Source organism: Triticum dicoccoides, chromosome 1B (assembly GCF_002162155.2).
Source record: "Triticum dicoccoides isolate Atlit2015 ecotype Zavitan chromosome 1B, WEW_v2.0, whole genome shotgun sequence".
In the NCBI taxonomy this organism is placed as follows: Eukaryota; Viridiplantae; Streptophyta; class Magnoliopsida; order Poales; family Poaceae; genus Triticum; species Triticum dicoccoides.
In genome coordinates, this window is record NC_041381.1 from 383,853,512 (window position 1) to 383,869,523 (window position 16,012).

The 16,012-nt window shown below is 47.0% G+C and overlaps 2 protein-coding genes across 3 annotated transcripts; both read left to right on the plus strand.

The window, feature by feature from the left end:
• The first annotated feature begins 1,092 nt into the window (after positions 1–1,092).
• LOC119336821 (UPF0496 protein 4-like) lies at positions 1,093–3,581 on the plus strand. Of its 2 annotated transcripts, none has more exons than XM_037608905.1 (2): positions 1,093–1,238; positions 1,844–3,581. In XM_037608905.1, the coding sequence occupies exon 2, from the start codon at positions 1,848–1,850 to the stop codon at positions 3,207–3,209; it is 1,362 nt and encodes a 453-aa protein (XP_037464802.1). In that variant the 5' UTR covers positions 1,093–1,238; positions 1,844–1,847; the 3' UTR covers positions 3,210–3,581. The 2 variants fall into 2 exon arrangements, with proteins under 2 accessions (XP_037464802.1, XP_037464809.1); XM_037608912.1 differs by lacking the exon at positions 1,093–1,238 and adding an exon at positions 1,261–1,373.
• A 2,152-nt stretch (positions 3,582–5,733) lies between these two features.
• On the plus strand, positions 5,734–7,711 carry LOC119336836 (cytochrome P450 89A2-like). The gene has a single exon (XM_037608921.1). The coding sequence runs from the start codon at positions 5,862–5,864 to the stop codon at positions 7,443–7,445; it is 1,584 nt and encodes a 527-aa protein (XP_037464818.1). The 5' UTR covers positions 5,734–5,861; the 3' UTR covers positions 7,446–7,711.
• The last annotated feature ends 8,301 nt before the right edge of the window (positions 7,712–16,012 follow it).

Here is a 16,012-nt window from a genome sequence, read left to right on the forward strand (position 1 = left end):
AGTTTGGACGGCAGATAGATTGGAGAGGAGAGGATGGCCGAACTGTGGCCTATGCCCACTCTACAAGCAGACAATGGAAACGGTGGGCCACATCTTCTTCAAGTGCCGCTACTCCGTTAGGCTTTGGGGCATGATCAAGGGTTGGCTCAAGCTCGACTACCTCGACATCTCATCCTGGACAGCGATGCATTCCATCAAGGAATGGTGGCCTAACATGTCGGCCAACAACATGCCCAACCGAAAAGCAATGCTTCTCTTACTACGCTGACCTGCTGGACCATCTGGTGCGACTTTCGCTTTTTTTGTAAAAGCAACTCTAAACTCCTTCTTAATTAATGGATGAAGCAAAGCTTTTGCCTCCGTTTCAAAAAAAAAAACATTTGCCCAGTTGGACTCCTATTCAACTTATCATCCAGGAAGAACTTGATCACCTCCAACAGCTAGTCAATGTCCCCTTTACTATGGAAATCATCATCTTGGTTTGCTGGGTTGTTTGGACTACAAGGAATGATTTCGTTTTTAAAGGGGTTCCACCAAACATATATAACTGCAGGAAGAAGTTCAAAAAGGAGCTAAAGTGGATCAGTTATAGGTCCGAAAGGAAAGCATACAGTTCTTTTGGAGACTCGATTAATGCCTTCAGATAAAACCAAAGGCAGCTCAGATGTAGCTCTGCATCTTCTGTACTTGTATTTGTACTTGTTCTTTTCTTTTGGTTTGTCTTTCCCTAGTTAGCTCTGTTTTCTTTGTTTCATGTATAGCTCTGTATAGTCATTTCTTTCTTTGGTACAGTTCTTTTTTTTCTTTTTGGACCTATTTGTATTGTTTTGCCCAAAATTAACAAAAAATACGCAGTAGAGCCCTGTTGTTTCCATAATAAAAATGGCATAGATTGACACGCAAAATAAATCGTCCTGCAGACGCAATCGGATGGCGATTGGCGCAGCTGGAGCGCACTCCAGGTAAAATGGAAAAATTCCATCTAACTTTTGTGGAAAAGGAAAATCGGAGCCCAACGGCAACGGGTACTGCGCGACCCACCCACCCAAGCCCTAGCCCTAGCCCTAACGGCGTACTGCGCGTCTCGAACTTTCTGCCTCGCCCATTTTCTAACCTATCCCCTCTCTGAGTCACCACTCGTACCGAACGGCAGAAAACAGAGCACACAACTTCCCCCACCAGACGCCGCAAACTTCCCCCAAAATCCCCAAATCGGCTCGGACGCGCATCGAATCGAGGTAAGGTGCACCATGATTAGTTTGCTAATCTCGATTTCCTGCTTGTTTGGTTTCGTGGGGAATCGCTGCGTGTGCCCAAATTTTAGGGGAAAGTTTCAGCGCATCTGAGGTCAATCAGGTCGGCTGTAGGTTCTGATACGTGCGGTTTCTCCCTCTAGCTTGGTGGATCTCGCGATTCGAGTTCTGCTACTTAGCCACTCATGATCTCTCACAGGGTTCCCTGATTTTGATAGCCTAGCTTGTTTTTCTTTAGTGTACGGGCGCCATAGTATGAGTTATGAGGGCTGCTATAGTAATAAGTTCTTCGTGTGTCGCGGTTACTGCTGTTGGTGAGGTCCAGTGAGCCGAGTGAAGTGCCGCTAGGGTTTGTAGCCGCGACACAAGCTTATCTGTGAAGTCAAATCACGAAAAGAGATTCTAAACGGTTCTATGAATCCTGGGGCGTTTGCACGCTGCCAAGTGACAAGTACTGACAGACACCATATGCATCGCTTGGTTATCAAACGAGCACGTTTCCTAATTATTATGTATTGCTTGGATGCTTATGTTCTTACTGTTTGTGATGTGGTGTACTAATTGAAGGTTATGTGTCGATTTTGCTGCAGTGAGATGAGCCGCCCGGACGACGGACATAGGTCTTTCTTCCCTGTAGGAAACCCCTTCCGGGTCATCCTCCCAGGGGGACCTCACCTGCCTCGGAAGGTCCAGGCGCTGCTCAAGTCATACGAGGATGCCCTGGCCTTGAGCTTGAGGAAGCTAAAGCCGGAGAATGCCTTGGAGGTCCTCACCTTGTCCTGGATGAGGCTTGCTGTGGATTGCTTGTCAGAGCTGCATGCCAACATAGGGACCCTGATAACCGAGCTCGAGCTGCCTGTCTCGGATTGGGATGAGAAGTGGGTGGACATTTACTTGAACAGCAGCGTGAAGCTGCTGGACATCTGCATCGCGCTGAGCTCTGAGCTCGCTCGGTTGGATCAAGGGCAGTTGCTTGTGAAGTATGTCCTGCATGTGTTGGACACCAAAAGTGGTGTGCCGTCATTGGAACAGCTCAAGCGAGCTGAGGTATCATTGAAGGAGTGGATGGACAAAGTGGACACATCGCGCCCAAGGCTCGACAGCTGCTCAACGGCCTTGCAGGAACTTGCTGGGAGCCTTTGTCTGATGAAGGTCAAGAATTCTGCTAAGGGGAAGGTCCTCATGAGAGCTTTGTATGGAATAGAGTCTGTGACTGTCTTCACCTGCAGCGTCTTTGTGGCCGCACTGTCAGGTAGCCCCAAGCCATTGGTGGAGTTGCATGTCCCTCAGAAATTTGGTTGGTCACAGGCCTTCAATGATCTTCATGCCACCATCAGTGGGGAAGTCAAAAGGCGATTGTCCAGAGGAAGTGTTTCAGCTGTGAAAGAGCTGGAAGAAGTTGAAGCATGTGCCAGGAAACTGCATGCATTGACTAGGACTGCTCAGCTTGAAGAAGAAAATGACAACCTGGCTTGTGCTGTCAGCCTTTCAAAGCAAATGGTGATGCCGGACATCACTGAACAGAAAGAAAAACCTGAGTGTAATCTTAAGCCAGCTGATGACAGTAGCCAGGAGTGTGAAATGACCATGATAGAAAGTAGTACTGAAGAAGGAACACAAGAAGCTGAAATTATGCAGGATACCGACTGTGGGGATAAGCTGATCTTGCTTGAGAGTATCAGTGAAGATAATAACAACATAAGTGGGACAAATGGCTTCATAGACGAGGACAACACCATCATTCCTGAGAGAACCAGTGTCTTGGAAGGCAGAGAAGAGCTGCTGGACTGTATCTCCAGCATGTCGAAAAGCGCCGAGGGGCTTCGGCTTGGGTTGGATTCGTTGTCGAAGCGTGTCGGGGACTTCTTCCAGATCGTGCTTACAGGACGTGACGCTTTGCTCTGCAATCTAAGGATGTCAGATGCAGCAAGCAAGGTCACTGAGGTTAGGTCTTGATTCGCTACGTTTCAGATGTGTATGTTCTCTGTAGGTGTGGTGTAACATGTGTATAGACGGCTTGGCAGCGCATACTTGTACACCGCTCTTCTGACATGTGGCCCCTGCTCAGCCTCAGCGGAACTAAGTCAGGGCACCATATTTCAGCGGCGATGTGCATAATCTTGGGCTGCCAGTTGTGTTGTGTGGGGTCGTAGGTTTGATAGTCCTTGTGTTCTTAGTTTTTTGTCGAGTAGAGGTAATAGTAGACAAAGTGTGCAGTATCAGTGGAATGTACAATGCCGAGAGGACAGTAACTGTTTCATATGTATGCCGAAGTGTGTTGCCAGCAATGTTAGATATGAAAGGTGCATCGTGAAGGGCAAAGCAAAATCTTTGAGGTATCTTGCATTTCCTATGATTAAACTTGTGTATTGTCATCCGTTGGGTGCTGCTCGTGCCGCAGTGTTACTCGAATCTTTAGCAACATCAGGAGGCAGAAATCACTGTTTTAACCTAAGGACGAAATCAATTCACAAACTGAACTGTTCTGAGAAAAAATTCACCCAACTGACCTTTTTATGTGGCGCCCGATAGCTAGGCGCCACACTACACTGTGCAGTGCCTAACACACAGGCGCTACACATCTGGACAGCGTGGCACCCGGAAGCCAGGCCTGGCCCCACCCCTGATGGTGCAGCGCCTAGGCGAAAGACGCTACACTATCATATGCAGCGCCTAGACGAAAGGCGCTACACATGCACTTACTAACCATCTCGGGGGCAACAGAGAGCAAGACTAAAAATTGATTGATCCACCACGCGTGGCCTGACCGGCGAGCTTAAACGCATAGGGCGCGGCGTGACCTGACATGCCATGACATGCACGGTCAGAATTTGAGTTACTACCTGCTGTGGTTGATCTGCAGGTTGGTTGGCTCAGGGGTAGAGACTGGCTGCTGGTCACGTATTTGTACACCCATGCTCCTGCGGTTAAAAGCAAGCAAGCACGGACCCTTGGACGGTCACCGCGGATCTTCTCCATCCCTGTTATGTGTCGGCCACTATGCAATCAGATCAAATGATCTTCTTAGAAAAAAAAAGAGCCCGGGGTATGATCAGAACGAGCATATGTGCATGGATCGATTAAATAAAAGGAATATGTAGCCAAAGATCAACAAGAGTGAGCGCGCGCTGGAGAGAGTAGTATATTTTCGTTTAGTTTCGCCAGATTTTGTCTCTCCTTCAGTAATGACCAGGCATTGAGCAGTGGAGTACAACTAGCATCTAGCCAGTGTAGTTAATCAAGAATAGTGTCGGCCGGCCCGTGGTGGTAACAGTAAAACGGAAGCGCAGAGCTGTTGCTACTAGCCACTGCAGAGCAGTACGTACGTAAACAGTAAATGCGCAACAGAACTTACCAGTAGTAGGGATAGATTCATCGCATGGCATATCTACCTACTGCGAGCAAGGCAGGGCAAGTGCAGGTAGTAACTCAAATTTTGACCATGCATGTCATGTCACGCCACACCCTATGCGTTTACAGCTCAGCCGGTCAGGCCACATGCGGTGGATCAATCTTGCAGCGCCTAGACGTTAGGCGCTACACTGTATCGTGTAGCGCCTAGCTCTCAGGCGCTGCACACTGACTTAGCAATTTTTAGCTTTGCTCTCTGTTGCCCCGAGGCGGTTAGTAAGTGCATGTGTAGCGTCTTTCGTCTAGGCGCTGCACATGATAGTGTAGCGCCTTTCGCCTAGGCGCTGCACCATCAGGGGTGGGGTCAGGCCTGGCTGCTCCGGGGTGCCACGCTGTCCAGATGTGTAACGCCTGTGTGTTAGGCGCTGCACAGTGTAGTGTGACGCTTAGTTATCGGGCGCCACATAAAAAGGTCAGTTGGGTGAATTTTTTTCAAAACAGTTCAGTTTGTGAATTTATTTCATCCTTAGGTCAAAACAGTGATTTCTGCTACATCAGGAACCAGTGGTTCGGCCGACAAGAACCTGTTACTTCTAGTGAAAGATTCCATCCTAATTTTTTAATAGATCTCACGTTGCAGCCGCTCTCACTTCAGGCGTGCATCACGCGTCTAGGGACGCTGAAATCTGAATGGGACGATGGTCCATTTTGTAGAGTATCTTGGAAATCAAACACTATGGCTACTCTACTCTATTATGACATGCCTTGACTCTACTAAAATCTACTCTATTATAACATGGCCCTTGGATCTGGAATTTGGATCTGGAATGGACAGCGCAGATCGAGCACTGTAGCAACAAAACATTGTATCTCCTCTATTATCCCTCCCCTTGCTTTCAGATGCATTGGATTGTACTCGCTCCGTTCCAAAATATAAGAACGTTTTTAACATTATACTAGTGTAAAAAACATTTTTATATTATGGACGGATCCCTCTGTCCTAAAATATAAAAACGTTTTTAACACTACACTAGTGTAAAAAAACGTTGTTATATTATGAGACAGCGGAAGTATTAAATAAACGAAGCATGCTTGTTGACGTGTTGTTATCATCGTTTCCTTTATCCAACCAGCAGTATCCGTCAAGGGAAGTAGCTTCAGCAGCACCCCACTTACTGAAAATCTGAAGCAAAGCATAGCTAAGATGAACTGACGAGACGGAGCACAACGAAGCAAGAAGCGAAGAAATCAATCACCATGGAGGCATGGCTCCTGCTCCCTGTCGCCCTCCTCCTCCCCCTCCTCATCGTCCTGCTCGCGCAGCGCGTCGCGGCCGGGGCGGGTAAAGCCAAGAACGGCAGCCACATCCCGCCTGGCCCGCTCGCCTTGCCGTTGCTCGGCAGCCTACTGTGGCTGAGGCACTCCTCAGCCGACGTGGAGCCCCTACTCCGGCGCCTCATGGTGCGGTATGGCCCCGTCGTGTCCCTGCGCGTCGGCTCCCGTCTCTCCATCTTCGTGGCCGACCGGCGAGTGGCCCACGCCGCCCTGGTTGAGCGCGGCGCCGCTCTGGCTGACCGCCCGGCGGTCACGCGCGGCCTCTTCGGCGAGACCGGCAACACAGTCGCGCGCGCCAGCTACGGGCCCGCGTGGCGCCTCCTGAGGCGCAACCTCGTCTCAGAGACGCTGCACCCGACGCGTGTCCGCCTCTTCGCGCCTGCGCGCGCCTGGGTGCGCCGCGTGCTCGCGGACAAGCTGCTGCGGGAGTCCGGCCCCGGCGTGGAGGCGGCGACCCGCGGGGTCCTGGTCATGGAGGCGTTCCGGTACGCCATGTTCTGCCTCCTCGTGCTCATGTGCTTCGGCGAGAGGCTCGACGAGGCTTCGGTGCGGGCGGTCGGCGCCGCGCAGCGCGACTGGCTCTTGTACGTCGCGCGCAAGACGAGTGTCTTCGCCTTCTGGCCGGCTGTCACCAAGCACCTTTTTCGCGGCCGTCTCAAGATGGGCCTCGCCCTGCGGCGGCGGCAGAAGGAGCTCTTCCTGCCGCTGATTGACGCGCGGTGGGAGCGCAAGAAACAGATCAACCGAGGCGCCGGCGTGGTGTTGCCGATGGCGGAGACCACGTTCGAGCACTCGTACGTGGACACCCTGCTCGACATCAAGCTCCCTGAAGAAGAGGCTGGCCGCGCGCTCACGGACGACGAGATGGTCATACTCTGTTCCGAGTTCCTTATCGCCGGAACCGACACCACCGCCACCGGGCTGCAATGGATCATGGCTGAGCTCGTCAAGAACCCGGCCATCCAGGAGAAGCTCTATGACGAGATCAGGACCACAACTGGTGGCGACCAGGCAGAGGTCTCCGAGGAGGACATCCACAAGATGCCTTACCTCAAAGCCGTCGTCCTTGAGGGACTGCGCAGGCACCCACCGGCGCACTTCGTGCTGCCGCACAAGGCGATGGAGGACATGGAGATTGACGGGTACCTGATCCCGAAGGGCGCCACTGTGAACTTCATGGTGGCCGAGATGGGCAGGGACGAGCGGGAGTGGGAGAAGCCGATGGAATTCGTGCCAGAGCGATTCTTGCCGGGCGGCGATGGCGAGGGGGTGGATGTGGCCGGCAGCAGGGAGATCAGGATGATGCCATTCGGCGTCGGGAGGAGGATCTGCGCCGGGCTCGGCGTCGCCATGCTTCACCTTGAGTACTTCGTGGCCAATTTGGTCAATGAGTTCGAGTGGCGTGAGGTTCCAGGCGACGAGGTGGACTTCGCCGAGAAGCCGGAGTTCACCGTCGTCATGGCCAACCCGCTGTGCGCGAGGTTGGTGCCCAGAAGCAGGAGCTGACGGTGCTTTAGACAATCACACTACTTGCTGAACCTGCTTGCCTGAACTGAATGTTCACATGTGTATATCTCAGTGGCTGATGTCTCATGGAATCTCATCTGATCATTTTGAGCTTCAGTTAACAGAGCAAATACCGTTCTCATCTTTATTTTAAATTAGAGTCACACCAAGGATATAAATCTAGGATTTTTTGTTTGTTTTTGCCACTCTGGCTTTTTGTCTATTTTCCTGATGCTACTCTAAAATTTGACATTTCACTTTTGTCACTTTTTCGCTTTTGACAATGTATCTCAATTATCATTCCGTGGCAAAAGCAAAGATGTCATATTAATCACCAATGAGCAATTTGTTTCTTTTGCCATGAAATTGCGATGTGTTGTCAAAAACTTTACAAAAGTGAATGTCAAGAATTAGAGTGGCATAAGGAAAATGGCAAAAGCTTGAGTGGCAAAAATAAAATTATCTCATAAATCTACTATAGTTCGGTGATTACAAACGAAGCATATTTTTATGGATCATAATGTGTTGAGTTTTTATCTGAAACCATAATGAGGTCAGGAGTTTCTTTTTATGGGAATGAGGTTTTCTTTTTTGCATCTCAACACACTTCCATTAACTTAATAGGGGGGTTACACCCGTTTTGCCAGTAACTAGTAGTGATCTAAAAAAACTTATATCACTTTATAGAGGGAGTAGAAAGGAAGTTTGGCAGCTAGAAAAAAAGAAGAAGTTTGGCAGCTAGAAAAAAAGGAAGTTTGAAATAAATATAATCCGGAGACATCGTCTCCTGCAGCTACTTGCCCGTCCAGCACAAAGATGTACTACCTTTTTTTTGCAAGTGAAAGATGTACTGCCTCATTAGCTTTCTCTTCCAACATGAACACTACTATATGTCAAATATTCGTTTCTCAAGAAAACTAGTTGCCAAACTTACTACTATCATTAGAAATTTTTGGTGGACAAGAATAAAAGAAGACCCATCCAAGATAGCTCTTTGTCTCAGGGCATGGAAGGACATGTGCACCCCAAAAGTAGAAGGGGTCTTGGAGTCAAGAACATTCAAGCAGTTAACATAGGCCTAACCCTGTTAGCGGCTTGGAGAATTGCGGATGAACCACAAAGCTTCTTGTCACATGTACTTAAATATAAATATTTTCCCGTGACTTCTATTTGGAGAGCAAAAAGCAACATTCCAAAAATAAGTTTTTGGGCTTCAATTATTAAGGCAAGACACATTCTTCAAGCAAATTCAATCTATCAAATTCTTGATGGCAATTCCTCCATTTGGAGCACTCCTTGGTTTCCTCATTGGCAATCTATTTACGAGCATTTGCAAATACAATCGGGGCATTCTGTCTATCCTTCTCAGACCGAGGATTTGTGGAACCAAAATTAGAAAAACATGGAATGCTAGACTTATTTACAATCTTTTTGATCATGAGGTAGCTAGTAGCATCATGCAGGTACTGATTATTCAACAAGAGGGAACTAATCTCCTCTGCTAGAGATTGCACCCTTCAGGTAAATGCACGTCAAAATCAGCTATTAAAGCATGTCTTCAAGACTTGCAACAGTAGGGATCTACATTGCCTAGACAGGTACCTCAAGAGATTAAACAACTGCTCAAGTAGGTTTGGAAAGAGAAGACTATGGTTCCAAGGGTACTGCCTTTTGCTTAGGGGCTCTTGAGGAAAGCACTTCCAACAGGTATGAGAGCAGGGAAATATTCCAAGCTTATTAAGAAAAGTTGCATTAGATGCGATCAGGATGAAGATGACATGCATCTTTTCTTTACTTGCCCCCTTTGCTAGAGCATCTTGGGTAGCTCATGCTTGGTTTATTGAATATGAAATTCTTTCTAACAACTATGCTAGTATTGCAGAAATTATCAATGCTCTTCTTAACTCAGGGCATCCACATGCCTCTCTCATTAATATAATGACTTTTCTTTGGTGCATATGGAAAGCGAGGAATGATACTATTTTCGATAGGAAAGAGACCAAGCTTATACATGTATTCCAAATTATGCAGGCCATTCTAAATAATCAGGAACTAACACTTCAATCACAATAAGAAGGGCAGGGTCTTAGTCAAGATGAGCATAAAGCTCACAACAACAGGATATAATGCAAGCTACTACCCCAAATTGCAAAGTCTTTATAGATGCGGCATGGAAACCTGATATACAAAACACCACACGCTAGGAACTTTCATAGAAATGACTAGTAAACATCAAGTGGTCAACATCAATATTGGTTTATCCGAGGAGCAAATCGTGTTGCCTCTCCAAGTAGAAGCTAAGACACTTCAGGTAGCTGCCCAAGTGATCACTACAATCACAAAGGAGACATCGTCTTATTCACGAACAATCAGGTTTTGGCCCAGGCCGCACAAGCAAGAGATATCCTTAAATGCCCTGGTCAGTGGGAGATTATAAGCCAATTGGCAAATCTGTTTAGCTCTACTAGTAAGGCTCAGATAACCGTTAGACACATTCCCAGGGAGCTTAATAGCAGGGCTCACAACAATGAGGCTAGAGCATACTCTTTAGAATCCAATACTAGTCCTACAATGGTTTTAATAGCAGATCCCACTCAATTGATCACTGTCATATGCTTTTAAAGCTAGGCAATCTGAACATCAGACATTGTAAAACCATGTGTGACTTGTTCTTCAGATTAATGGATAGGCGCCTAAGGCGCCATCTCTTTCTCCACAAAAACACCTCTCTAAAAAAACACCGACCCACCGAAATCTTAAATTTTTGAAGAATGCTTGCTAGTTCCGATCTACCTTCTCCTCTTTGCTTTCATAGGTCAATTACACCTTGAGCGTCAGTTTCAATAAGCACATGTCGTAGTCTCATATCACATGCTAATCGCACGCCATCCTATACCACATAGGCTTCCATGGTAGAGCATTTGGTGCATGCGCAAGTCAAAGAGTCCGAGCCCGAATCAAAGCTCCGTCATTTCTATGAACAGTAGCACCTGTAGCACCCTGATGGCCAGCCACTACAAAACTTGTTTGAGATCTATGAATTTCTTTGAGATCTTTAGTTTTCTTTGCTGCATTATTCTCTTCAGTATATCCTCTCCAATCTATTAGTCTTTCTTTTGACAAATTTGATATTTGATCTCCAAGAGGGACATGTGTATGATAGTTAGTGTTAGGGCATATTTCTCCCTAAGTGGTTTTGGTGATTGATGACAATGCATTTGCGGACTAATCGTGTGCATTGAGCATTTCAGATAATTTATCATATGGCACAAGACGATTCGTGCCCCTCGGAGCTATTACGAAGACGGTGTTTTTCTTATGTTCCATTTTTGGTGGATTTGAGTCGTAGAATCATTGTACTATTAAGAGGGGGTCCGCTTCGGAATGGTTTGGGTGAAATCAACACGTACATAGTCTATTTGCACCCTCCTTCTTTCCCGGAAATTGAGCTTGTCCTTCCTCTATGCATGGGCTTTCCAAAGTCACTTAAGCGGTAGTACCGCTCACTCAGCAGTAGTACCGCTTAAGCGGTAGTGCCATAGTTCAGTGCTGCCAACACTTCCGCTTGTTTTTTGTGTTCTATAAATGGGTGGTAGTTGAGCGGTAGCTCAACGTGGTAGTACCGCTCTAGCGGTACCGCGGCCCTGACTACCACCCCACGACCGCAGATTTACTGGGCCTCTAACAGCTAAGCGGAAGTACTGCTCATGCGGAGCGCTAGCACCGCTCCGATAGAACTACCACTGTTCCACTACCACACGAAGTACCACTTATATTTTGCTCTCTGGACTACTATGTCCCTCAAGCGGAAGTAGAGCGGCAGTTCCCAGCGGTAGTACCGCGCTACGCGACACTACCGCCCTGCCTTTATCTACTATCACTGGTTCCGATTGTTGCTCAACACTAGGCGGAAGTACCGTTGGTGGGTGCGGTAGTACCGCTCTGGCGGCACTACCGCCTCCCTAGCCTACTCAGTTGAATGCAACGCCTGGATCTTCCGTGTCACAAGCTCCATTATAAAATTTAGTCATCTTCTTCAAGTTGACTTACCTCTTCCTCCCCCAAGCTCCATTATTGCTCACGAACTCATTTTCGCCCGAACTATCTCCCTAGCCAATCAAACTTGTTGATTCTTTAGGGATTGGTTGAGAAGGCCTAGATCTACACTTCCACCAAGAGAAATTTAATTACCCCCACTAATCCCTTGCGGATCTTGTTACTCATGGGTGTTTGGGCACCCTAGATGGTTGAGGTCACCTCGGAGCCACATTCCATTGTGGTAAAGCTTCGTGGGGTGTTGGGAGCCTCCAATTCAGTTTTGGAGAGAGCCCCAACCTTGTTTGTAAAGTTCCGGTTGCCGCCTTCAAGGGCACCACTAGTGGAATCACGACATCATGCATTGTGCAAGGGCGTGAGGAGAATACGGTGGCCCTAGTGGTTTCTTGGGGAGCATTGTGCCTCCACATCACTCCAACGGAGACGTACTTCCCCTCAAAGAGAAGGAACTTTGGTAACACATCCTCTTCTCCACCGACTCCACTTGTGGTTATCTCTTACCTTTACTTTGTGCAAGCTTTACTTGTGTAGTTTATCTTGCTTGCTTGTGTTGTTGTTGTGGCTTGCATCATATAGGTTGTTCACCTAGTTGCATATCTAGACAACCTGTTTGTTGCTAAACCTAATTTGCTAAGAAAAATTAAAAATTGGTAGTTGCCTCTTCACCCCCTGTAGTCAACCATGGTATTAGGGCCTCGTCTCTTTATTAAGGGTTTCACCACCCGAAGAGTATGGTTGGTGGCGGGGATAGGGATGAGGAAGTACTCGAGGCCGTGGAGTTGAACTCGATCACCCATGATGACTTAAATGAAGCTATGGCTTCACTTAAGACGTCTATGATGGCCGAGGTCAAGTCCATGCTTAAAGAACTACTTGAGGGGTTGAAATCTTCTCCCGATCCGTTGCTTGTGGTTAATCTCACCGCATCGATGGCCAAGGCCAACTCCGCTAGGGAAGAGGCTAAAGATACTCACACCTCTTCCCCTCATGGTAATAATGGTACGCGAACTTATGCCTCGGTTCCCCCTCCCCGGGTCTATGGAGGATCTGTTCCTACACCACATATTAACAACCTTGGTCCTCCTCCTAAGCTTGTGAAGAGTGATTTTGCTAATTGGGTTTTTCGTATCAAGTCTCATTTGAATCACAGCTCAACAAATCTTTGGATAATCATCGAGCAATGTTACTACCCGCATGATCCAGACAACCTTACGCCAAGAGAAGAGGCAGATAAATCAATACAATAACGCGGCCTTGTTCATCCTCCAATCCGTGGTGCCTCCCGAAGATCTAGCTCACTTTGCGTCCTTTCTCTCATGCAAAGGATTGTTGGGAACATATTTCCTCCCTGTACAAGGGAAGTTCAAGTATTCAACAGTCCAACTTTGAGGTGGTTCTCGATGAGGCTGACGAGTTTCTGATGAATGAAGATGAGGATCCTCATGACCTCTATCGAAGATTGACAACTCTAGTGGTTGCTCTTCAAGATCATGCAGCAACGATACGGATGATAATTGGATCAAGCGCAAGTTTCTCAAGGCCATCATGCCATTCAACAAGGCCATGTCCTCTGTGATCCGCCAGAGATCGAACTTCCACACCTTGTCTTTAAGTGATGTGTTGGATGAGTTTATTGCAATGAACATCATGAACAAGACCACCGACAATGCTCTAGCTTGTGTCCAATAGTGAAAGAAGGCACCCAACCTTGCTTTGAAGGCCAAGGAAATTTCGGAAGAAGAAGAGGAGGAGGAAGAAGAGAGGTTCCCCGAAGACACCAAATATGCTTACCACGAGCACATGGCTCTTGCGTCAACGTAATTTTGGGGCAAAAAGAGAAACTCAAGGCCCAATTTCTCCAAGAACAACTCAAGTGCCTCAAAGGGCAAGCAATGTGTGAGAAATTGCTACAATCGTGGAAATGTGAGTCACTTTGTGGTGGGTTGTCCCTATGAGAAGAGGGAAGACAATGGTGGCAAGCTTATATGCAAGGACAAGGCCAAGCCCTTCCCAAACAGGAACAACTTCACCAAGAAAGTGTCTCAAAAGGGGTTGGTGGCACATGAAGAGTACATCTCCAATGATGATGATGAAGATACAAGTGGTGAAGGAATGACGATGGCCACCATGGCCATTGCAACCTCTTCCCCAACCAAGGTGTCTCTCTTTGATTCCCCCAATGAGAACCTCATTACCAAGTGCCTCATGGCAAAGGTACCAACAAGGTAACCTCCATCATCAAAACTTCCATCACTACTACTCGTTCTTTGTTGGATTGTGTGGATGATCATGTGGAGGCTAAAGTGGATGAGAACGAGTTTGATAAGTTCTTGAGTAAGCTAAGAGGTGAGACCAAGAAGCACTTTGTTGCTCTCTTGGAGTAACTAGGTGAGGCCAATGATATCATTGAGTCTCATGAGAGGATACCATCTCAAAGTTAGAAGGGCATAGCTGTGACTATGCCGATGAAATTGCCGATCTTTCCATTGCTCTTGAGGAAGAGTGAGGTCTTCGTTTGTCTCTTGAGGAGTCACACAATGATGATCTTGCTAAATTAAGGAAAGATCATGATCATGCTCTTGTTCTTACTCATGTGCTTAAATCTGAGAAGGTTGCACTTGGAGTTGGCCATGATAGACTCAAGGAGGAGTTTGACATACTTGACAAGGCTCACAAGGTCTTGAAGGGTGTTCATGCATCTCTCAAGGAGTCTCATGCTCAACTCCAAGCGAAACTAACCAAGGAGATAGCCACTTGCCCTCCTTTTGTTTTAATTGATAATGCCAAGTTGAAAGAGCAACTTGAGAAAGGCATTGTGACATGCATACAAGGTGAGAAGAACCTCAATGACCTTTTGAGTAATAAAAAGGAAGTTGTGTCAAAGGAAGGGTTTGGGTTTGTACCCAAGTCAAAGAAGAAGAAGAACAAGACCAAGCACCTCTCCCTCTTAAGGATATCTTCATCAAGGCGGGAGATGGTGCTCATGAGAAGAAGAAGGACAAGGATGTGGGTGGTAATGCTAAGAAGGGCAAGACCACTCTTCCCAACAAAGCCGGCGATTTTAACTCTTCATATGTTTTATGTCGTGCTAGTGATGGGCATGTTTATGCCAAATTTGTTGGTTCTTCTTATGAGTTCATTGAGTGGTCTATTCTGGTTCCTAAGACCCTTGTTACTAACATCAAAGGACCCATCCAAAAATGGGTACCTAAATCCAAGCATTAATTTCTTGTAGGAGTTTGCTTCCAATGGGGTGTCATGGTTGCTTGATAGTGGAGCAACAAATCATATGGACCGGGAGCAAGGACTTGGTGGTGGACGTGCAAGCAAGCCCATCTATGCCCACCCATGTCCAATTCGGTGATGCTTCAACTTCTAAGGTATTGGGTCTTGGCAAGGTGGTCATCTCTCAAGATTTATCTATTGAGAAGGTCGTTCTTGCTGAGTCCCTTACATACAATTTACTTTCCATTCGTCAACTTGCACTCATGGGCTTTGCAAAATTCTTTGATCTTGATACCATGGCCCTTTTGTGGAGCAAGACTCCTAAAGTAGCTTTTATTGGGCATGTTGAGAACGGTCTCTATGTGGTTAACTTCTCAGAGCGACCCACTAAGACCGCGACATGCCTATGGCTAAAGTTGATGTGGCATGGCTTTGTCCACCGACTAGCCCATGTCAATATGAGATCTTTGCAAAGTATCCTCAAAGGGGATCACATTCATGGACTAACACATGTGAGTTTTGCCTAAGATCGTGCTTGCAGTGCTTGTATTGAAGGAAAGCTACATGAGACAGCTCATCGACCCATGTCTATCATCTACTCGAAGAGGCCCTTGGAGCTCCTTCACATGGATCTATTTGGCCATCCATCCTTTGATAGTCTTGAGGGAAGGAAATATTGCTTGGTGATTGTGGTTGATTACTCAAGATATACATGGGTATACTTCTTTAAGAGGAAGAGTGAGACCCAAAAAACCATCATAGACTTTGCTAATTAAGCTCAACATCAACATGAAGCAAAGATATTGATGATTAGAAGTGGCAGTGGCACCGAGTTCAGGAACTACACCTTGGATGAGTTTCTTAGTGATGAGGGGATCAAGCACCAATATGCCGCACCCTATACCCCTCAACAAAATGGTGTTGCAGAGAGGAAGAACTGAACTTTGATGGATGCGGCAAGGACCATGATGGCAGAATTCAAATCTCTGTACAAACTTTGGGCTGAAGCCATCAATACCGCATGTCATGCATCCAATCGGCTCTATCTCCCCAAAGGCTTGAACAAGACTCCATATGAGATACTTACCGGTAACAAGCCCAACCTCAAGTGCTTTTGGGTGTTTGGGTGTAAGTGTTTCATTCTCAAGAAATGTGTTCATTTGTCTATATTTGAACCTAGAGCTCAAGAGGGCATATTTGTTGGTTATGCTACAAGCTCTCATGCTTACCGTTTCCTCAACAAGTCCAACGGACTCATTGAGGAGACGTGTAGCATGGAGTTTGAT

Coding starts and splice junctions, on each gene's coding strand:
- LOC119336821 (XM_037608905.1), top strand. CDS start 1,848: ATGAGCCGCCCGGACGACGGACATAGGTCTTTCTTCCCTGTAGGAAAC.
- LOC119336836 (XM_037608921.1), top strand. CDS start 5,862: ATGGAGGCATGGCTCCTGCTCCCTGTCGCCCTCCTCCTCCCCCTCCTC.